Consider the following 24,717-nt stretch of genomic DNA (forward strand, 5'->3'; position numbering starts at 1 on the left):
TATTACAGACTGAACCGTAATCATCAAAAGTAACCTGGTAGTAATTGTATAAAAATTTTAATGCTGTGTAAACTGCATAAACGGGAACTACTGTCCCTTGAACGTTGTTTTGCAGACATTGTATTCACAACATGGGAATTGAACGTGTAACATCTTTATGTAATTATAACTTAATAGAGGCTTTTTAACAGAAATTAGTCCAAGAACAGGAACGTAAACAATAAACTCCTCTTTTTCTGCTCTGTAGCGGATAAGTGCCCTCGTGTGTTCTGGTGTCCCTGGTTAAAACATGTGAGACAATTTAGCACTGTGCACAAAAGTAAAGGAAATGCTACAATGTATAGATGATTGTCACTGAAAGAAAACAGCGACAGTGGTTTTATGTGTTCATATATCAAACCAGCAGTTCAGCAAATGCTAGCCTCTTGTGCTAACTGTAGCAAACTTTCACAGAGCAGAACATACGATCGTAAAATAAAACACCGTAATTTCAGTCTTGTTATTGAATTGTATTTTAATGCTGAAAATACATAAATGTGTAAACCTCTTTTTCAGCGTTGGTAGACATGTTGCTGGTGAACACGCTGGACAGGAACTAGTAATTAGCAGCTGTACGCTTCTACCCCTTCTTCAATGAAGTGTGGTCCTGGAAAATTTCACTTTAAGGGACATGTAGCCCTCACCCTTCCCCCTTAGCCTTTGTCCAAAGGAGAATTGGGATACCCCTTCCCCCCACATGATTGCGCAATATGGAGGGATAGGGCTAAGTGGAAGGGGGAAGGGGGAGAATTGAGAATCACCTTTAAAAAAGGAACAATAAATAAAATTTGCAAAAATATAATTTAGTGATATCAGAGACCGTTTTTTCATTCATTTGAGTTAAAGAAAGAAAAAAAACAAATGTGTCCTGGACAAATGAGAGACTTTTCTGTTAAACAGTGGGACAAAATACCTGTCAACAGGTATTCAGTCAGACTGTCAATCAGTCTGACTGAGAGGAACAGAAAACACCTGACTGGAGCGGAAACATTAAAGGATTCTTCAACTAAATATTAGTTTATAAGTGATGTAATAGAAAGAAAATAATCTTTTGGACTATTATATAACCATTTTATTGACATTTTGTTGAAGGGATTACCAAAGACCTCATAAAGACAATTTTTTCATGGGTTGGGCTTAGTAGGGTTTTGGAAATTATAAACTTTTTATATTTTTCTGTTGCTGCTTGAAAGAGGTGTAACCTGTTAACTTCAGTTCCACAAAAGTTGTGGTTTTGTGTTGAAAGTAAATAAAACATATTTTTCATTATCTATGAGCCATAATTATCAAAGTTTCAAGAAATAAATGTTTGAAATGTTTCACTCTGTGTGTCATTAATCTATATAATGTACGGGTTTCACATTCTGAAATAAGTGATAAAAAATATTGAACTTTTTTATAATCTATTTTTCTGCGATGTACCTGTATAACAGAACTTTCACAATCTAAATTTGATGATCTTGAAGGGTTTGGACATTTCCAAAGTTTCTGTGTGTAATCTGTCTGATCAGGACTGCATTTTCTGAGAATATGATCCCTGTTCACACACGTTTCAGTGGAGGTCACCAGTAAGTCACTGGAAACACAAGAGAGATGTTTAACCAGGTCTTTGTTAACTTGCACTGTCAGAGGGTTCAGTCAGTGAACTTGTAACTAGTTTTAATGATGAAATGTCAGATGTTATGGAGGCTTTTGCTCTATTTCATGTGAAGGTTGTCTGTGGAAGGAAAAAGTCTCCATGGGGAAATTCCACACTGGTGAAACATGAAAAAAGAGAACGTCAGAAGCTTCCATTGTTAAGAGTCAATGAAAAAGCCATTTTCCATCAACTAAATAATTTTATAACACAAAACAACAGCTATGATGTAGGGCTGCACGATATAGAAAAAACTAACAGGATTTTTTCTAACCCTGCAATATATATTGTGATATAAAATGAGACAGGAGTTTTCAGCATTAGACTTGAATAGGACTTTAAGTTATGCTGCACTCCGGACACTCCGGAGCTGACAATAAACCTCCATGACCTCACCTCTTTTTGTGAATGGTACAAGTATGGCTTTTGTCTGTATTTAAACCGGGCGGCTGTAGCTCAGGAGGAAGAGCAGTTGTCCTTCAACAGGTAAGTTGAGGGATCAATTCCAGGCTTCCCCTGAAATGCCAAAGTGTCCTAGGGCAAGACACTGAACCCCAAACTGCCCCCCGATGTGCCTATCAGGGTATGAGTGTGTTGAATGAGTGTGTGTGTGAATGGGTGAATGTGACAAGTAGTGTAAAGCGCTTTGAGTGGTCTGTATGACTAGAAAAGCGCTATAGAAGTACAAGTCCATTTACCATTTATTTAAGAGTTATTCTTATTATCTGTGTTGCTTGCTTTTATTGTCCTGAGTAAATGTTTTAATTCTACCATGTCTATTTTATAAACTGCCCACATATAAGCAGTCGCAAATGAAAATGTACAAGCTCCTCCGTGTCTGCATGACGAAGATGGACAGATGGACATATTGAGTTCATTTGCCTCCTACATTGCTGGACCTGCAATCTGACAATTGTATACCCGACCCATGTTTGGCAATGACGATGCTCTATCGATATATTCTATTCTATTCTATTCTATTCTATTCTATTCTATTTTACAGTCATTCAGCAGACGCTTTTTTCCAAAGCAACTTACATAAGCAAGTTCAGCTCTACTAGATGTCTTCCAGACAGCACCACAGCACCGATCCTGCTCTGACCAGAGGTATTAATGACATATGTTTAACCACAGATGATAAAAAAATATCTTTGTTTTACTGGGACCTCAGTGCTGCATTTGATACTGTTGACCATGATATATTACTCCAACAACTGGAGAGCTAGTTGGACCTCTTTGACACTTTACTAAAGTGGTTCAAAACATACTCTGAGAACAAGAAGTACGTTGTGTCAATAGGTAACTTTACATCTTAGCAGACAAGAATTACATGTGGAGTTCCCAAGGTCTCCATCCTGGAGCCTCTTCTGTTCAACTTCTACATGCTCCCACTGGCACAGGTCATTAGTTACTATAGTTACGCAGATGACACACATGTTTATATAACAATGTCACTGGGAGGCTGAGGCGCTAAGCAGGATCTTGGTAAATGCATTGAAGAGATTGACTGGATTGACTTTCTTCAGCTAAACAAAAACAAAACTGTACACCTGAAAATCACCAACCAGACCAGGAATCTGGCTCTAGCGATGGACTCAGACCTAAAACCACCAACCAGGCCAGAAATCTAGCTCTAGTGATGGACTCAGACCTTAAAGCCTCCAACCAGGCCAGAAATCTTGCTCTAGTGATGGACTTAGATCTAAAAACCAACAACCGGACCAGAAATCTGGCTCTAGTGATGGACTAAGACCTAAAAGCCACCAACCAGGCAAGAATTCTAGCTCTAGTGATGGACTTAGACCTAAAAGCCACCAACCAGGCCAGGAATCTGGCTCTAGTGATGGACTAAGACCTAAAAGCCACCAACCAGGCGAGAATTCTAGCTCTAGTGATGGACTCAGACCTAAAAGCCACCAACCAGGCCAGAAATCTGGCTCTAGTGATGGACTCAGACCTAAAAGCCACCAACCAGGCCAGAAATCTTGCTCTAGTGATGGACTCAGACCTAAAAGCCACCAACCAGACCAGAATTTGGCTTTAGCAATCGACTCAGACCTAAAAACCTCCAACCAGGCCAGGAATCTGGCTCTAGTGATGGACTAAGACCTAAAAACCTCCAACCAGACCAGAAATTTGGCTTTAGTGATGGACTAAGACCTAAAAACCACCAACCAGGACAGAAATCTGGCTCTTGTGATGGACTAAGACCTAAAAACCACCAACCAGGACAGAAATTTGGCTCTAGTGATGGACTCAGACCTAAAAGCCACCAACCAGGCCAGAAATCTAGCTCTAGTGATGGACTCAGACCTAAAAGCCACCAACCAGACCAGAATTTGGCTTTAGCAATCGACTCAGACCTAAAAACCTCCAACCAGGCCAGGAATCTGGATCTAGTGATGGATTCAGACCTAAAAGCCACCAACCAGACCAGAATTTGGCTTTAGCAATCGACTCAGAGCTAAAACACACCAACCAAGCCAGACGTCTGGGTGTAATGATGGACTCAGAAAACAACATCAAGAGAATAACAAAATCATCTTACTTTCACTTTAAGCTGGTATGAAGGATAAAAGATGTCACAGCAGAACCAGAAAAACTAGTCCAGGCTTTCCTGTTTAGTCAGATTGAATACTGTAGCAATGTGTTTAGGGTCTTCAGGTGACTGCAGTTTATTCTGAACTCTGCTGATCCAGTCCTCACTAAGACCCAGATTTGGACCATATCAGTCGAGTTCTGAGGTCTTTACACTGGCTGGCTGTCCGTCTGAGGATGGACTTTAAAGTTCACTCTCTGGTCTATAAAGATCTGAATGATTCAGGACCAAAATACATCCAAGACTTCCCCATCCAGGATCAACCCACTCAGGTCATCGGAATCTGGTCTTTTATCAGTTGCCAGGGTCAGAACCAGTCCTGGAGAATCTGCATTCAGCTTCTATGCTCTACATGTCTAGAAAAACTCCCAGAAAGCCTCAGATCAGCTGAAACTTCCAGTAGAAGACCCTCCTGTTCTCTGCTGCAGTTCAGTTATTTAAAAGTCCACATCAACGGTTTCTTTTAAGCTGTTTTTTCTCTTTTCTTGTTAAACTTGGTCATTTTTTATTAGTTTCATCGAATGATACTACCTATTCCTTTGCCATTTGTTTTAAATATAAAAATATGCTTTTTATGTTTTAATGTTTAATGTCTCTGTGAAGCAGTTTGTGCTGTGTTGATAAACTCAATACTCTGGCCAACATGGCAGAAATGTGAAGCTTTACTGCTCCCCAGTGGCTGACAGGAGCTCTGACACCTTCAACAGAAGCATTTACTGTACTAAATGACAAAAATGTTTCAAACCAAAGCAGCAGCCACTTGTTTTAGCTGCTTATTCTATTTATTTTCTTGGAAAAAATAGATGATTGACTTCACATCTATAACAATTCTGCAGATAATTAATGTTTTGTTGCTATCACCAGGAAAGGAAGGTTGTGCTAAAAGGGTTGTGACTGGGAAACAGGAGTGGTGTGCATGATTCTGTGAAGCAGAGACCTGCAGGTGGACTCCAGATCAGCCCGGAGTGTCCAGGAGTGTCTCCTCTGCTCACGGCTCAGCTGTGAAGACGGAAGTGACAGGAGGACTTCCCTCTCACAAACAATTCATCCCTTTTTGGAGACAGTGGAAGGACAACAACGTCGCCTGTCCAGACATGTCTACAGCATACAGGAACAGGTGAGACATGTGGCTGTCTTTTGTCTCATGCAGACAGGTGAAAAGTATGACCAGCTAGCATCTTAACCGAAACTAGCATCTTTCAGCTAGCAGCAGCTAACTGAACACAAGCTAAGTTTGGCTTTTAGGCGACACTTAAACGAGTCCTAAATGCTTCTTGCTTTACTTAAAGGCAAAATGGTACATTTTATGTTAGGATACTAGGCAGGTAGGGGCGTTTTCTAAACTATAGTTTAGTCAATTACATTATGTAAGGAGCTACAATAAGTCCCTGTTAGCAGATCAGCTGACATCCTCCAAGTGGCTAACAGTTAGCCTGGATCCTGCTGCTGGAGTGTGTTTTTATCCAGAAAACCTCCTGACAAATCCCATTTCTCCCAGTTAGAAACCATGACAGCATGTTTTTATCCAGAAAACCTCCTGACAAATCCCATTTCTCCCAGTTAGAAACCATGATGGCATGTTTTTATCCAGAAAACCTGACAAATCCCATTTCTCCCAGTTAGAAACCATGACAGCATGTTTTTATCCAGAAAACCTCCTGACAAATCCCATTTCTCCCAGTTAGAAAGCATGATGGCATGTTTTTATCCAGAAAACCTCCTGACAAATCCCATTTCTCCCAGTTAGAAACCATGACAGCATGTTTTTATCCAGAAAACCTCCTGACAAATCCCATTTCTCCCAGTTAGAAACCATGACGGCATGTTTTTATCCAGAAAACCTCCTGACAAATCCCATTTCTCCCAGTTAGAAACCATGACGGCATGTTTTTATCCAGAAAACCTCCTGACAAATCCCATTTCTCCCAGTTAGAAACCATGATGGCATGTTTTTATCCAGAAAACCTCCTGACAAATCCCATTTCTCCCAGTTAGAAACCATGACGGCATGTTTTTATCCAGAAAACCTCCTGACAAATCCCATTTCTCCCAGTTAGAAACCATGACGGCATGTTTTTATCCAGAAAACCTCCTGACAAATCCCATTTCTCCCAGTTAGAAACCATGATGGCATGTTTTTATCCAGAAAACCTCCTGACAAATCCCATTTCTCCCAGTTAGAAACCATGACAGCATGTTTTTATCCAGAAAACCTCCTGACAAATCCCATTTCTCCCAGTTAGAAACCATGACAGCATGTTTTTATCCAGAAAACCTCCTGACAAATCCCATTTCTCCCAGTTAGAAACCATGATGGCATGTTTTTATCCAGAAAACCTCCTGACAAATCCCATTTCTCCCAGTTAGAAGCCATGACGGCATGTTTTTAATCCAGAAAACCTCCTGACAAATCCCATTTCTCCCAGTTAGAAGCCATGACGGCATGTTTTTATCCAGAAAACCTCCTGACAAATCCCATTTCTCCCAGTTAGAAACCATGACAGCATGTTTTCTTCCAGAAAACCTCCTGACAAATCCCATTTCTCCCAGTTAGAAACCATGACGGCATGTTTTTATCCAGAAAACCTCCTGACAAATCCCATTTCTCCCAGTTAGAAACCATGACGGCATGTTTTTATCCAGAAAACCTCCTGACAAATCCCATTTCTCCCAGTTAGAAACCATGATGGCATGTTTTTATCCAGAAAACCTCCTGACAAATCCCATTTCTCCCAGTTAGAAACCATGATGGCATGTTTTTATCCAGAAAACCTCCTGACAAATCCCATTTCTCCCAGTTAGAAACCATGACGGCATGTTTTTATCCAGAAAACCTCCTGACAAATCCCATTTCTCCCAGTTAGAAACCATGACGGCATGTTTTTATCCAGAAAACCTCCTGACAAATCCCATTTCTCCCAGTTAGAAACCATGACGGCATGTTTTTATCCAGAAAACCTCCTGACAAATCCCATTTCTCCCAGTTAGAAACCATGATGGCATGTTTTTATCCAGAAAACCTCCTGACAAATCCCATTTCTCCCAGTTAGAAACCATGATGGCATGTTTTTATCCAGAAAACCTCCTGACAAATCCCATTTCTCCCAGTTAGAAACCATGACGGCATGTTTTTATCCAGAAAACCTCCTGACAAATCCCATTTCTCCCAGTTAGAAACCATGACGGCATGTTTTTATCCAGAAAACCTCCTGACAAATCCCATTTCTCCCAGTTAGAAACCATGATGGCATGTTTTTATCCAGAAAACCTCCTGACAAATCCCATTTCTCCCAGTTAGAAACCATGACGGCATGTTTTTATCCAGAAAACCTCCTGACAAATCCCATTTCTCCCAGTTAGAAAGCATGATGGCATGTTTTTATCCAGAAAACCTCCTGACAAATCCCATTTCTCCCAGTTAGAAACCATGACAGCATGTTTTCTTCCAGAAAACCTCCTGACAAATCCCATTTCTCCCAGTTAGAAACCATGATGGCATGTTTTTATCCAGAAAACCTCCTGACAAATCCCATTTCTCCCAGTTAGAAACCACAACAGTGTGTTTTTATCCAGAAAACCTCCTGACAAATCCCATTTCCCCCAGTTAAAAACCACTCTTGCTGGCACAGTATTTTCATACAGTTCTAATGAGCCAGATCACACTGTCGTCAGCACCTTTTTGATAAAATAATCAATACATTGAACTTTGAATCGACTGAAAATGATTTTAAGCAGAGTGTCATATGATAAAAACCAGACTTTCCCCTTTGAACAACCATTGTCCAGTACACAGCCATATTTATTTATTTATAAACTATACAAGAATTTTAAACTGTTATTGGTTTTACTTAGAAAATAAAGGAGCCATGACTACAGATTTAATTTTATTATGATTTTTGATGAAACTGAAGGGTCATTCTTACAGTTTAAAGTGTTTAGACATGCTTTACCAATCAGGCTTATGTAAACACTCTCCATGAACAATAGACTTAGCACAATAAGTCAGCAAATGGTGGATTATTTCTCATCTTTAATAAACCCAGCTGGTGTTGTTAAACATCCTGGTCTAAAACCAGTTAGAACTGGTGGGATGGAGAGTTAGGGTCTGTAGGCCAAAATGTTCCCAAACTCCTGCTGGTGTTTACTCTGGTTCTGAGGTTCAGCCACAGACGATGACTGATCCAGAACCAGTGGGGATCCATATCTCCAGAATCTGGACCTGAGCTGCCGTGGAAATGTCCGTCGTCTTGCATGAAAACAAAACAAGAGAAAGGATTGTTGACTTCAGGAGAAGAGTAAACAAAATGCTGTTTACGTCCTGCGAGAAGAGCTGGTGGAGGAAAACAGGAAGCTCAGCTGGACCGCAGGCCCAACATGAAACTGGATAAAGGAAACAAACACAGAACCATCAGAACCGAACAGAACCATCAGAACCGAGCAGACAGAAATCCTTCTAAATCTGAAGCAACACGTTGCAGAACTTCTCTCAGGTTTGATCCGCTTCGCAGCAGAACCATAGTCACACTGCAAGAGACTGGTCAAGCTAATCCACAAACTGGTTCTGGTTCTGTGCTGAGGATGTCTGGTTCTGGGTCTGTGTTGGGAGTGATTCTGGTTCTGTGCTGACAATGGCTCTGTGTGGGGGATGGCTCTGGTTCTGGTTCTGTGTGGTGGATGGCTCTGGCTCTGGTTCTGGTTCTGTGTTGGGGATGGTTCTGTCTCCGTGCCTGGGATGGTTCTGTTTCTGTGTTGGGGATGGTTCTGGTTCTGTGTTGGGGATGGTTCTGGCTCTGTGTTGGGGATGGTTCTGGCTCTGTGTTGGGGATGGTTCTGGCTCTGTGTTGGGGATGGTTCTGGCTCTGTGTTGGGGATGGTTCTGGCTCTGTGTTGGGGATGGTTCTGGCTCTGTGCTGGGGGTGGTTCTGGCTATGTGCTGGGGATGGTTCTGGTTCTGTGTTGGGGATGGTTCTGGCTCTGTGTTGGGGATGGTTCTGGCTCTGTGTTGGGGATGGTTCTGGCTCTGTGTTGGGGATGGTTCTGGTTCTGTGTTGGGGATGGTTCTGGCTCTGTGTTGGGGATGGTTCTGGCTCTGTGCTGGGGATGGTTCTGGCTCTGTGCCTTGGGATGGTTCTGGCTCTGTGCTGGGGATGGTTCTGGTTCTGTGTGGGATGATGGTTTTGGTTCTGTGTTGGGGATGGTTCTGGTTCTGTGTTGGGGATGGTTCTGGCTCTGTGCTGGGGATGGTTCTGGCTCTGTGTTGGGGATGGTTCTGGCTCTGTGCTGGGGATGGTTCTGGCTCTGTGCTGGGGATGGTTCTGGCTCTGTGCTGGGGATGGTTCTGGCTCTGTGCTGGGGGTGGTTCTGGCTCTGTGCTGGGGATGGTTCTGGCTCTGTGCTGGGGATGGTTCTGGCTCTGTGCTGGGGATGGTTCTGGTTCTGTGTGGGATGATGGTTTTGGTTCTGTGTTGGGGATGGTTCTGGCTCTGTGCTGGGGATGGTTCTGGCTCTGTGCTGGGGATGGTTCTGGCTCTGTGCTGGGGATGGTTCTGGCTCTGTGCTGGGGATGGTTCTGGCTCTGTGCTGGGGATGGTTCTGGTTCTGTGTGGGATGATGGTTTTGGTTCTGTGTTGGGGATGGTTCTGGCTCTGTGCTGGGGATGGTTCTGGCTCTGTGCTGGGGATGGTTCTGGCTCTGTGCTGGGGATGGTTCTGGCTCTGTGCTGGGGATGGTTCTGGCTCTGTGCTGGGGATGGTTCTGGCTCTGTGCTGGGGATGGTTCTGGCTCTGTGCTGGGGATGGTTCTGGCTCTGTGTTGGGGATGGTTCTGGCTCTGTGCTGGGGATGGTTCTGGCACTGTGTTGGGGATGGTTCTGGCTCTGTGCCTTGGGATGGTTCTGGCTCTGTGCTGGGGATGGTTCTGGCTCTGTGCTGGGGATGGTTCTGGCTCTGTGTTGGGGATGGTTCTGGCTCTGTGCTGGGGATGGTTCTGGCTCTGTGCTGGGGATGGTTCTGGCTCTGTGTTGGGGATGGTTCTGGCTCTGTGCTGGGGATGGTTCTGGCTCTGTGCTGGGGATGGTTCTGGCTCTGTGTTGGGGATGGTTCTGGCTCTGTGCTGGGGATGGTTCTGGCTCTGTGCTGGGGATGGTTCTGGCTCTGTGCTGGGGATGGTTCTGGCTCTGTGTTGGGGATGGTTCTGGCTCTGTGCTGGGGATGGTTCTGGCTCTGTGTTGGGGATGGTTCTGGCTCTGTGTTGGGGATGGTTCTGGCTCTGTGCTGGGGATGGTTCTGGCTCTGTGCTGGGGATGGTTCTGGCTCTGTGCTGGGGATGGTTCTGGCTCTGTGCTGGGGATGGTTCTGGCTCTGTGACAACAGTGGGTCTCTGTGAGTGGAGTCCAGTGGGAGACAGACTGGTACCGTCTCCGAGTTGAAAGGTTTAAAATGGGAACCGCTGACGGTCCATCGTCTTCCCAGCTGCAGGTCCGGATACGACACCAGCACATCCATCGCTCGCTCGCCTTCCCACACAGGCTGGTGGCGAACTGGTCCCAGTTTAGAGGTGGGACACAGCTGTACAGATGTGGAGGATGTGGTGAGAGCATGAGGAACCTGCAACCCCGCCTAGATCTTCTCTCCACATAAATCTGTTCATGTCTGAAACTCGCCAGAGACGGTCATGTGACCCACTTTAATCACTAAAACCTGCAGGAATAAAAACACGTGTGTTTATTCTCATGGTATCCAGCGACGTCCCTTTCAGGTTGAATAATCTTGATGGTTTCAAGTATCTGTGTGTGTGTGTGTGTGTGTGTGTGTGTGTGTGTGTGTGTGTGTGTGTTTCATCATACTGACGACACACAGAGACGACGTCTCGTATGGACCGCTCAGACTTCTCTAATCGTTGTTTTATCTCATGTCAGAATACAAGAGTTCAAAGTAGCCCTGAGTGAAGAAACCATAAACCTGAAGACCCTGAGAGAGCTGTGCTTCAATGGTAAACCCCCCCCCCCCCCCCCCCCCCCCCCCCCCCACACACACACACACACAACCCCCCTGCTCTTATATCCTCGTATCGTCCACATGAAGCTTTAATATTTATCCAGATTTTGCTTTGCTTTATTTACCAGGAATCCCATTTGAGGGAGGCATACGGGCACTTTGCTGGAAGGTAGGTTTCGCTCCCTCCTGTGAGGCTTGTTGTCGGGTCCTGTCAGCGTTTTCTGAGCTCAGTGAGCTGCATCCACACAACGCTGCCGTTCAGCTGTAATAATGCCTGATGGAGAGATGTGAAAATCTGCTAAAGTTTCCTTCAAAGAAAATGTAAATATAACAGATTTTACGTCCTTAAGCTGGTTCTGGATGACCCTCAGGTGACACAAACATTTGTGGGTCTGAGATGTTCTGTTCTAAACTGAGTTAAGACCAGAAAGAGGCTGGCTGTCGGAGCTGCTGCTGCTTCTTACAGCTGAGATCTTCTTCGCAGGATACATGCTTTTAACTTGGACAGCGCCTGCATGGTCCAACATGGATCTGCATGTGATGATGAATGTGATTATGGAAGACTTTTTCTGTCCTCCTGACCTTGTGGTTTTTTTCCAGATTCTCCTGAACTACCTTCCTCTGGATCAGACGTTATGGGAGTCTTTTCTGAAAAAGCAGAGGTGAGCAGACGCACATGACTAGCCGGCTCTGAGGTCTGAAGCTTCTTTTGTTTCTGTGGTGTGACCGAGCAGCTGAATCAGGTGCTATCACTTAGCTTCAGCTGATGTCGTTAGCTCATCATTCAGGATCACACCAGCAGTGGGAGAAGCTCATTCACTGGAACCAAACGTACAGAGTCATAATGTGAAGTAAAAAGAGCCGGTTTATCCTCCAGATGTTTGTGTTTTCTTCACCTGTTAACCATGATAGAAACCATCTTATATAGAAAATATGAAAATCTGCTTCCACATTTACTCTGTTTTGTTTACACAGCATGTTTAATACAAAGATTTTTACAATGAGACAATAAACGAGTCATTAAAACTTGAAAAAACATAAAAGTTTAAATAAATACTTAAAAAGCAGCACAAGGATTTGTTAATTCAGCTTTTATTTTTTCATTACAAAGCAGTTTTTTTTTTTTTTAAATGGATCTGAAAAAATCAGATTCATTCAACTAAAGTACCTTATTAAACTTTCCAGTGTTGTAGAGTTCAGTAGAATCTGCTGAAATGAAACCTAACAGAAGAAACCCTGAACACTTCCTGGATGGATTTTATCTTAAAATCCAACTAATCCAGCCAATAATGCATGAGATTACTGTAGTTATTTCTGTAACTAATGAGGTTAATATGTAATAATAATTAGGAATAATCATATTTCTGTGATTTTTTTATTTTATTTTTTTTTACAGGGAGGGGTATTCCCAGTTCCTAAAAGAGATGATCATCCAGCCAGGCATCGCCAAAGCCAACCTGGGTCTTTCCAGAGAAGATGTGACGATGGAGGATCATGTAAGTCTTCTCCGCTTTGCTGCAGCCCGGAACTGAAATCAGACTGAACCCACTAAACGCCGCGGATCTGATTAAAAAAAAAAAAACAAACAAAAAAAACTAAGCTACACTCCCACATTCAGAGCGGTGTAAAACAGCTTTTCTTCAAAAACATCCAATTTTTCTCTCAGATTACAGATCATAGATGGAGGGGACTGGTTAGAGCTGGACATTAGAGCAGAGTCTGAGCAGCCATCCCGCTGTAAAGAATCCATGCAGCACTTCCTCACAAACTGACTTCATAGTTTGATCAGGATACAACGTATTCAGTAGATAATGACTCAGTGTCTTAGTTATATCACTTTGTGCAACGGGATTAGGGTCCGATTCAGAATGCAGAGACCGATATGAGATGGTGTCACAGCTGATTTAACCTAATCCCTTCCATTTAGATCAATATAGTAAGAATCTAGATTTCTTCCTGGCTTCAGTTTCTGCAGGGAGATGAAGACACTGATGATGCTGAGCATCAGGACACATACTTATTATAATAAAAGGAATACGATTGACATACCTAGTGAACTGAATGGAGGCTGATGACACCAGAAAACACTGGAAATGTGGTGTCAAGCATGGAAACAGTTCCTGATGCCCCGCGCAGTGCCATGCGGCAGACGCGGGGTGCCGCGAGGCAGACGCGGGGCGCCGCGAGGCAGACGCGGGGCGCCGCGAGGCAGACGCGGGGCGCCGCGAGGCAGATATGAACTGTTTAGATGAATGTGTAACAGAAGGAAAATGACTTCTGTACGTCACAATGCAGCATGTTTTTTTATTCCAGTCTCATGACACGCTGGATCCAACATCTTATGACATGCTGCACAGTAATGACTTACTCATGTGAATCGTGTGTTGGAGCAGGAAACAATGAAACTGACATCTAATATCACCCTGTTAAATTTACCTCATCTGTATCTCAGTTTTACTTCAAGCCAGTCCGATGGTCTCTGGGTGGAAACCGAGACATTTTATGGCTTTTTCTGGTTTTATTTCTGTAAAACGAAGTTCAGTACAGATAAAGTCTGATCGATTGATTAATCCGACATCCAGTGTTGCATAGACTCAGCCAATACTTGTTTGATTCCCATTAATGCAGCAGTTCTATTGGTTTCTGACTGATTTTTGTTCAAAATGTCTGAAATTGTTTAATTTTCCCTGCTGTCATGAAGGAGGACGGGAAATATTGACTTTTGTTTGTGTGTTTACAGCCTTTAAATCCAAACCCAGACAGCCGGTGGAACACCTACTTCAAAGATAATGAGATTTTGCTTCAGATTGATAAAGATGTGAGGTAGGACTTCACACTGGATCTGTGTGTTCAGATGGAAAGCTTCCAACACATCTGACGGCTGACATGTTGTTGTTTTTAGGCGGCTGTACCCAGACATGGCCTTCTTCCAGCGGCCGACAGAATATCCTTGCCAGCTGATCTTGGACCCTCAGAATGAATATGAGACGCTGCGACGACGAGTTGAACAAACAACCCTGAAAGCGCAAACTGTGAACCGAAACCGCAGCGGAGTCACCAACGTAAGTCACCTTTACCTGGCCCGGTCGGGACAGGGTGGTCGTCGGCTCCCTGTTGAGTTAAACAGGTTGGATTTTCTTGACCACACACATAACACATGCACGGTGTAGAAGTCTTCCTAACAAGTCTGGAGAATGTTGTTAGAAAGCAGAACGTTGTGCAGTTCCGCCACTTTCATTAGCTGCCTGTATCCCATCATTGAAAACTAAGGAATATGGGCACAGATCTTTGCAAATGACGCCCGCAATCGCTGCAGTTATTATGAGAGAACGTGCAGAATTGTCTGTAAAGTTTGCTTGAGTTGTGGCCCGATGGACGCTTAGACATGAGATCTTGGTGATGTGGTTCATCAGGTTTGTCATATTTCCACAAAACTTCCCCTCCGCTTGACATGTCTTGCAAATCGAGTTTGTCTTTTTGTTTGTCCTTTCCTGAGTCTGAAATGTTTCTAGAAATCAGCCTTAAACATTTCGGGTGTTTTCAAAGCCGGAGCTTGGCTAACAGTGCTAGTGCCTGACGCCATGTTCACTGTTTTAAAGTCGTCACACGCATGTGTAAATTCAATAATGCGGTAAAAAGGTTAAAGGTCACCGAGGAAAATTGATCTTTCGACTCACGGGTCGATCTTTAGGATTCAGAATTGCTGAATCAATCTTTTCAACACACCTCTAACAGGAACTGTTCATATAAAGCAGCTCCGCTTGGTTCACATCTGAAATAATGATCTGAATAATAATTCTCGGACTGTCAGGAGGGATGGTGGAGGTGTGGACCCAAATGCAGGAGTGGAGGCAGGAATGCTGAATCTAAATGTTTATTCCAAAAGACTTGATGCGGGAAGTGACAAAACGAACCAGCAAACAACTGTAAGCAAGCGCTATAAATACTGGGAAAGCAGACAAGACCCAGGTGTAGTGAAAGAACTAAACGAGACCAGGTGAACTTAATGAACCAAACAGGGAAGATAGGAAACCAAAACTGAGAAAAACACATGAAACGTCACGTCATGACACACACATTCAGAACCAGCAAGTCATGCAACACAACGACTCGTGAAGTCATGCAACACGACGACTCGTGAAGTCATGCAACACGACGACTCGTGAAGTCATGCAACACGACGACTCGTGAAGTCATGCAACACGACGACTCATGCCGGCGAGGAATTAATGTTCCCAGACAAAAGACCTGAATGGAAAATGTAGAGGAAAGGAAGTGAGGAAGCTGCCTGGAACATTTGGACCTTCATCACGTGGAACGGAGTGATCAGAGTGATCAGTTCAGTCAGTATAATGTCACAAACTTACACATTAACAGAGCCGTCTATGTTCTACCAGTGTTCCTTCCAGGGTGTTGCTTTGGTCTGGACGATGCGTTTAATTCTCCGTATTTGTGAATGTCTGCTCCTCCCTGGTGAAGTAGCTGCTCTGCAGGGTTTCTACATGTCCTCCATTGGTCAGAGGCTGCAGACTCCATCTGATAGCCAGCTCGTAGTACTCCTTAACCAGATCTGAATGTCTGGCTGGACCAACCCAGGTAACGGAGACATCTGGTGTGGTATTCACAGTACAGACGGGAGCTGGTTGCCTGAGGGGGTCGTTGCTAACTTTCACCAGGTCTGTCTGAGTCCCGACTTGATGTTTATCTTCTTGGTTTGAGTTGGAGTACGAGCGACTGAAAAGGACTTGTTCCATCTCCAGATACGTGCGTCAGTAGAGCGTCGATCCGAGGTTAAACCTGCATCCCGGCAGCTTTTTTAAATCCTGCAGCAGCTCGGATCGTCTTCCAGTAAAGCAGTCTAACTTATTCTGGACCCTGCTGAGTCTAGGACTATTTAACAGCATGGATTAGAGTCTGGGTTAGATCTAGGACGAGTCTAAACCTCTGTATACCTGCTGAACATCAGGCCAGGTGACTTTAGGAAGCAGATGTGTGGTGTGACTCATCCGTTTTGTTTCTCCATGTCATCTTGTTTCCATGTTTGTGAATGAATCACAGTTTCATGCTTTTCTTCTTCTTCTCCCAGGTGAGTTCTCCTGGAAAGTCTCTGAACCTGTATCCATCTAATGAATACGAGGTGCTGCCCAACGGCAGCGAGGCTCACTGGGAGGTGGTGGAGCGGATCCTCTTCATCTACGCCAAACTCAACCCTGGGATTGCTTACGTACAAGGCATGAATGAGATCGTCGGGCCAATCTACTACACGTTTGCCACAGACCCCAACAGCCAGTGGAAAGGTCTGTTATAAGTCTCAACGATTTGTCATTTGACAAAATTTCATTGTCGTTGTGTTGCATTATAAACGTCCGTAACGCTTTGCTAATAAAACGCTGCGCCAGGCAACTTAACCCTGTTTACCAACCACGGCTTTTCAGTCAGTATCAGAACTCTAAACACCAAGCGAATGACACAAAGCACCACAGGAAGCGTTGGGGGCAGTATCGTCATGTTGTGCAGCGTCTCTTCAACGAAGAAGAAACTGATGGCAGCGCAATTTATTTCCAAAGTTTGGGGATATTTCAGGCTAAACAAAGAGTCAAACAGGTGAAACGTGTCGTCTGCCGCGCAGAGTCGGCGTACCACGGCAGCACAACAGTCATGCATGAGCATCTGGAAGGAAAGCAGCCGGAGTCATGGTTTCCAGCGTTCTGGATGGCAAAGTTAGCCTTAGCTAAAGTTAGCATTAGCGAGTAGCGATGTGCTGCTGTTACCTCTGCCAAAGAGCTTCTGTTTTTACTGCCGTTTATCTGTTTGTGTTCAAGATAACTCAGAAAGTTATGGATAGATTTTCATGAAATGTTCAGAAGTTGTTGGAAAAGGAAGAAGGGATTTAATCTTGGTGGTGATCTGGATCACCGTTTGGATTCAGGAATGTTTTAAAGGATTTTGGCCCTTGTTTACCTACAAAACAGGTTTTTTTTTTTAAAGATGTAAATAATCATTTCAACGCAATTCTACAAAATCTAATATGTTAAAATATTTTTTTTATTTCTTTTTGTTGTGGCAAACAGTCTGTCGATGACGAGGAGTCTGCTTCTGAAGTGAAAAAGATTACAAAGTCTGTTTAACAGAAAATAAAGTACAGAATAATACAAATTGCAGTTTGGAGAGACGGTCCAAAGGTCCGACGGGCAGAAGTCTGGAATGCTCTACCCGAGTCCTGGGCTGAACCGTCCTTTTACCCTCGCATAAGGGTGTCACTTGTCTGGCCTGAATCTGTTATTCCAAACAAGAAATATCTGTTGTTAGCTGTAACCCTCTTCGAGGAAGAGAGTGTTCTAACTAATCAGATGTCTGAATGCAGACATGTCAGATCTACACATTGCTATGTCTGTAAAGGGGAATAAGCAGACACTGTGTAACGAAGCTTAAGTTCCTAAGTTCATCATGACCTTTTCAGAAAGCCCACAAAGCCAGAATCAGAAATAAATATATGCTAGGACTATGAAATATATGAAAATCTAAACATTTCCACGACATTTTCCTTTTGAGGCAAATCCTGTCCAGCTTGGAAATGACACTATAGCTAAGTTTGGATGTTTCATAATAAATTAGTAGTGAGCTGTTAAGCTTAAATTTAATATTCAGCTGGTTCAGGAGTCGTTCTTTTAACTTCCGAAAGGACATTATGTTGGGACTGACTAAAGGACATTATGTTGGGACTGACTAAAGGACATTATGTTGGGACTGACTAAAGGACATTATGTTGGGACTGACTAAAGGACATTATGTTGGGACTGACTAAAGGACATTATTTTGGGACTGACTAAAGGACATTATGTTGGGACTGACTAAAGGACATTATGTTGGGACTGACTAAAGGACATTATGTTGGGACTGACTAAAGGACATTATGTTGGGACTGACTAAAGGACATTATGTTGGGACTGACTAAAGGACATTATGTTGGGACTGACTAAAGGACATTATGTTGGGACTGACTAAAGGACATTATGTTGGGACTGACTAAAGGACATTATGTTGGGACTGACTAAAGGACATTATGTTGGGACTGACTAAAGGACATTATGTTGGGACTGACTAAAGGACATTATGTTGGGACTGACTAAAGGACATTATGTTGGGACTGACTAAAGGACATTATGTTGGGACTGACTAAAGGACATTATGTTGGGACTGACTAAAAGACATTATGTTGGGACTGACTAAAGGACATTATGTTGGGACTGACTAAAGGACATTATGTTGGGACTGACTAAAAGACATTATGTTGGGACTGACTAAAGGACATTATGTTGGGACTGACTAAAGGACATTATGTTGGGACTGACTAAAGGACATTATGTTGGGACTGACTAAAGGACATTATGTTGGGACTGACTAAAGGACATTATGTTGGGACTGACTAAAGGACATTATGTTGGGACTGACTAAAGGACATTGTGTTGGGACTGACTAAAAGACATTATGTTGGGACTGACTAAAGGACATTATGTTGGGACTGACTAAAGGACATTATGTTGGGACTGACTAAAGGACATTATGTTGGGACTGACTAAAAGACATTATGTTGGGACTGACTAAAGGACATTATGTTGGGACTGACTAAAAGACATTATGTTGGGACTGACTAAAGGACATTATGTTGGGACTGACTAAAGGACATTATGTTGGGACTGACTAAAGGACATTATGTTGGGACTGACTAAAGGACATTATGTTGGGACTGACTAAAGGACATTATGTTGGGACTGACTAAAGGACATTATGTTGGGACTGACTAAAGGACATTATGTTGGGACTGACTAAAGGACATTATGTTGGGACTGACTAAAGGACATTATGTTGGGACTGACTAAAGGACATTATGTTGGGACTGACTAAAGGACATTATGTTGGGACTGACTAAAGGACATTATGTTGGGACTGACTAAAGGACATTATGTTGGGACTGACTAAAGGACATTATGTTGGGACTGACTAAAGGACATTATGTTGGGACTGACTAAAAGACATTATGTTGGGACTGACTAAAGGACATTATGTTGGGACTGACTAAAGGACATTATGTTGGGACTGACTAAAAGACATTATGTTGGGACTGACTAAAGGACATTATGTTGGGACTGACTAAAGGACATTATGTTGGGACTGACTAAAGGACATTATGTTGGGACTGACTAAAGGACATTATGTTGGGACTGACTAAAGGACATTATGTTGGGACTGACTAAAGGACATTATGTTGGGACTGACTAAAGGACATTATGTTGGGACTGACTAAAGGACATTATGTTGGGACTGACTAAAGGACATTATGTTGGGACTGACTAAAGGACATTGTGTTGGGACTGACTAAAGGACATTATGTTGGGACTGACTAAAAGACATTATGTTGGGACTGACTAAAGGACATTATGTTGGGACTGACTAAAGGACATTATGTTGGGACTGACTAAAAGACATTATGTTGGGACTGACTAAAGGACATTATGTTGGGACTGACTAAAGGACATTATGTTGGGACTGACTAAAGGACATTATGTTGGGACTGACTAAAGGACATTATGTTGGGACTGACTAAAGGACATTATGTTGGGACTGACTAAAGGACATTATGTTGGGACTGACTAAAGGACATTATGTTGGGACTGACTAAAGGACATTATGTTGGGACTGACTAAAGGACATTATGTTGGGACTGACTAAAGGACATTATGTTGGGACTGACTAAAGGACATTATGTTGGGACTGACTAAAGGACATTATGTTGGGACTGACTAAAGGACATTATGTTGGGACTGACTAAAGGACATTATGTTGGGACTGACTAAAGGACATTATGTTGGGACTGACTAAAGGACATTATGTTGGGACTGACTAAAGGACATTATGTTGGGACTGACTAAAGGACATTATGTTGGGACTGACTAAAGGACATTATGTTGGGACTGACTAAAGGACATTATGTTGGGACTGACTAAAGGACATTATGTTGGAACTGACTAAAGGACATTATGTTGGGACTGACTAAAGGACATTATGTTGGGACTGACTAAAGGACATTGTGTTGGGACTGACTAAAGGACATTATGTTGGGACTGACTAAAGGACATTGTGTTGGGACTGACTAAAGGACATTATGTTGGGACTGACTAAAGGACATTATGTTGGGACTGACTAAAGGACATTATGTTGGGACTGACTAAAGGACATTATGTTGGGACTGACTAAAGGACATTATGTTGGGACTGACTAAAGGACATTATGTTGGGACTGACTAAAGGACATTATGTTGGGACTGACTAAAGGACATTATGTTGGGACTGACTAAAGGACATTATGTTGGGACTGACTAAAGGACATTGTGTTGGGACTGACTAAAGGACATTATGTTGGGACTGACTAAAGGACATTATGTTGGGACTGACTAAAGGACATTATGTTGGGACTGACTAAAGGACATTATGTTGGGACTGACTAAAGGACATTATGTTGGGACTGACTAAAGGACATTATGTTGGGACTGACTAAAGGACATTATGTTGGGACTGACTAAAGGACATTATGTTGGGACTGACTAAAGGACATTATGTTGGGACTGACTAAAGGACATTATGTTGGGACTGACTAAAGGACATTATGTTGGAACTGACTAAAGGACATTATGTTGGGACTGACTAAAGGACATTATGTTGGGACTGACTAAAGGACATTATGTTGGGACTGACTAAAGGACATTATGTTGGGACTGACTAAAGGACATTATGTTGGGACTGACTAAAGGACATTATGTTGGGACTGACTAAAGGACATTATGTTGGGACTGACTAAAAGACATTATGTTGGGACTGACTAAAGGACATTATGTTGGGACTGACTAAAGGACATTATGTTGGGACTGACTAAAGGACATTATGTTGGGACTGACTAAAGGACATTATGTTGGGACTGACTGGGAATCAGGGGGACGTTCATATGATGTATGAAACATGACGACGTCCAGTATGCTAAAACATACTGGAACCTGGAATAGAGCTGCGTCAACTGGAAGCACAGATGGTGGGCGGGACAGAAATAATCACAACTAATGGAAAAAAATGATTTACAGATTAGTCAACTATTGAAATAATCATTAGTTGCAGCCCTAGTTAGTTAACTGTAAGGAAACACACACTGTTGTACACACCTAACAGTTCAGCTGGAGCTTTGTGTGGATTTCCAACATGGTGCTGAAGTGACATGATGTGGGATGTAACTCTGCCGTACAGAGCACGCCGAAGCCGACACCTTCTTCTGTTTCACCAACCTGATGTCGGAGAACAGAGACAACTTCATCAAGAGCCTGGATGACTCTCAGTGCGGCATCACTTACAAGATGGAGAGCGTTTACTCCATGCTGAAAGACAAAGACCCGGAGCTCTACGTCAAGCTGGTAAGACTGCAGCTTCCTGGACCTCCTGTTCACAGAGGAACGGCCACATGGCTTCACATGGATCACTTCAATGTTTCACATTAAAACTTCAAACCTTTTTTACTGTTTATTAGTCTGCCTGTTTTTCGTCCATAAGACACCATGACTTCAGCCATGACTTCACATGGAGGTGTTTAATCTGCTGAAATGGTCCCACACAGTCGGGCTGGAGATTAATCAGATTTTAATCTCAGTACGATCTGGGTTTCCATCGATGATAAAACTAAAAGGGTGTGATTATTTTCCTCTCTGCAGTTTCCTCTGTCTTCAGCTGCTAATCGAGCGTCTCTGGCGTTGCAGCGCTGTGCTGTAAACTCCTCCCACAGCCGCTTTGCTTTCTTTCAGACACTGTTGCCAACTTGGAGACTTTCTCGCTAAATCTGGAGACTTTTTTTGTTAAAAGTGACAAATCTAGCAGCTTTTACTGGAGTTATTAGAGACTTTTCTGGTGTTGTGGCGACTGACTTGAAGACACATATTGTTCTGCAGTTACTGTAAGGAAGGAGCAGCGGGAGCCTCTCCCGTCCTAAAGCACTCCCAGGCGGCCAGTCTCAGTCGGCTCCGGCTGCAGGTCCATGTAGAATAACTGCAGTAGGTTGTGGAAGTTCACCTAAACATAGTTTATACCATTGTCACTGACAACTGGCTGCATTATTTTCCTATACATAGTTCGGCCAGTTAAACACTGTAATATCCCTCCGTTACGGGGCGTTGCCATAGCAACGCGTTAACCAGCTGGTTCAGATCAGCCGTCTTTTAACAGGTGAACGAGAGAAACGCGCTGCAGCCTGACAGCGGTTGTTTGGTATAAAACGTAAAATAGTTTGTATACTTCAGCAAATGTTGTAGAAAAGAAATACAAATTTGTTATAAAATATTTACTGTGTGGGACCGTGGTATAAGCGGATTAAACAACTCGTAACCGCGTGTTAGACGGTTATAATGCACAACATGGAGTCTAGAACACCACGACGTTGTTTCAGTCAAAATAATGGTGATGATAATTTTTGCCATAATCGAGCAGCTCTACCACACAGTAAACATTTAATAACAAATGTTTGTTTATTTTACAAAACTACCTCAATATGCTGGAGTATAAGAACTATTTCATGTTGGCCTCCTGTTGTTTCTGCTGAAACAACCGCTGTCAAGCTGCAGTGAGTTTCTCTCATTCACCTGTCAAAAGCAGCTGGTCGGAACCAGTAGATCCACCCGTTGCTATGGCGACGCCCGCACCAGAGTGATGCGGCAGTGGTGTAACTTTACGGACTACGTGTTCTTCTCTCAGGACTGGATGGAATCTGAACAAACGGCATATAGAACATATGGATATGTGGGCGTATGGCCTGATTGTTGCCAGGACACACCCCGAATCCTGCCGCCGGGTTGTTAACCTCCCGGATGCACCTCGACCGTAACTATCCATACAGTTTTCAGAACTTCTTAAAGAACTGGTTGTGAGTGAGACTGGAACCAGCAGACGTTCTCGGCCAGAACGTTGGACGGAGCCTGATGATGCTGATGGTTGGAGCTGACGGCTGCATGTGGTCTCAGGCGGTCTCCTGGTTTCTGTCCTCGCAGGAAGAGCAGAACATCAAGCCGCAGTACTTCACATTCCGCTGGCTCACCCTCTTGTTATCCCAGGAGTTCCTCCTGCCGGATGTCATCCGCATCTGGGACACGCTGTTCTCCGACCAGGACCGCTTCCACTTCCTGATCCTGGTCTGCTGCGCCATGCTCACGTGAGGCTCCCACTCTGCTCCTCTGATGCGTGTGATTCTGCCTTTCGCTCGTCATCTTCTTGGCTTTTTCTGTCCGCAGTCTGATCCGGAGCGACTTGCTGGCGGGAGACTTCACGGTGAACATGAGGCTCCTGCAGGTGGGTCCTCAGAGGAACGTTAGAGCCTCACAGCTTCATATTGCACAGAAGTGCCTCTCTATTTGTGCTGTGTTCTCCTCGCAGGATTACCCCATCTCAGATGTCCACACCATACTGACCAAGGCCAAAGAGCTGCAGGATAACTCCTAACCTGATCCGCTTTTCCCACGGCCGCCCCGGCTCGCTCCGGTAGGTGGGAGGTGTTGTGGACGGACCTAGCAGGGAAAAGCCTGCTTACTATGTTTTAACTGTGTGTGTGTGTGTGTGTGTGTTTGGCCATCGGGGGACTGCTGAGACGAGGCACCGTTTTATCATGCAGCTGTTTCTCCCATGGAGACGTGGCGGGTCTGGAAAACCTTGTTTCCAGGGAGAAGTAACCCCACACTACCAACCTTAGTTCGACCGTGCAGCGGAGCATGAAGCAGGAACTTCTCTGCAGTTTTATAAGAAGCGAAGCTGAGAAAATGATTTTTATTTTTCATGTTGATCATTTTTAATTGAACCGACATGTTTGCCTTATGTGTTTACTGGTGTCCAAACACCGACAGTGTTCCGGGTTAAATACGTACCAAGTGATGAACGTCCGCGTTGGATCAGGAGTCGCCGCAGGTCACCAGGTGGCCGGTGTGTGTGTGTGTGTGTGTGTGTGTGTGTGTGTGTGTGTGTGTGTGTGTGTGTGTGTGTGTGTGTGTGTGTGTGTGTGTGTGTGTGTGTGTGTGTGTGTGTGTGTGTGTGTGTAAGCTGGTTCATTAAACATCCTCATCAGTTCACCACCGTAAAGAGTTTTTGTTTTTAACAAGGTGTTGATTTGCTGAGCGGAGGAATGTGGCGAGGTGTGTTAATGTTTAGCGCCGCCAGCGTGCAGCGGAGATGAACTTTAGCATGGGGGCTGAAAGCGCCGCGGCGTGGAGGAAACATCCCAGGATCGGGCTTTCTGATTGGATGTTTTATTACACACCGTCCAGCAGAAACAGGAAAACTGAGGATAAAAGTTCTGATGAAGATCTTCGTGGACGTTAATCTGAGACGTGATTTTCACACGAAACGGAGAAAAACTTAGAAACTCCACCATTT

The 24,717-nt window shown here is 43.7% G+C and overlaps 1 protein-coding gene across 1 annotated transcript; it reads left to right on the plus strand.

Moving 5' to 3' along the window:
• Positions 1–5,274: 5,274 nt before the first annotated feature.
• tbc1d13 (TBC1 domain family, member 13) lies at positions 5,275–24,382 on the plus strand. Its single transcript, XM_079257214.1, has 12 exons — positions 5,275–5,391; positions 11,191–11,264; positions 11,398–11,438; positions 11,870–11,931; positions 12,666–12,765; positions 14,010–14,092; positions 14,172–14,331; positions 16,356–16,566; positions 21,562–21,725; positions 23,346–23,506; positions 23,586–23,643; positions 23,728–24,382. The coding sequence occupies exons 1-12, from the start codon at positions 5,369–5,371 to the stop codon at positions 23,791–23,793; spliced, it is 1,203 nt and encodes a 400-aa protein (XP_079113340.1). The 5' UTR covers positions 5,275–5,368; the 3' UTR covers positions 23,794–24,382.
• The last annotated feature ends 335 nt before the right edge of the window (positions 24,383–24,717 follow it).

The sequence above is a fragment of the Telmatherina bonti genome, assembly GCF_933228915.1.
Source record: "Telmatherina bonti genome assembly, chromosome: 17".
NCBI lineage: Eukaryota > Metazoa > Chordata > Actinopteri > Atheriniformes > Telmatherinidae > Telmatherina > Telmatherina bonti.

Coding starts and splice junctions, on each gene's coding strand:
- tbc1d13 (XM_079257214.1), top strand. CDS start 5,369: ATGTCTACAGCATACAGGAACAG. Junction 11,265..11,397: donor GAGAGAGCTGTGCTTCAATG/GTAAACCCCCCC, acceptor TTTATTTACCAG/GAATCCCATTTGAGGGAGGC. Junction 11,439..11,869: donor TACGGGCACTTTGCTGGAAG/GTAGGTTTCGCT, acceptor GTTTTTTTCCAG/ATTCTCCTGAACTACCTTCC.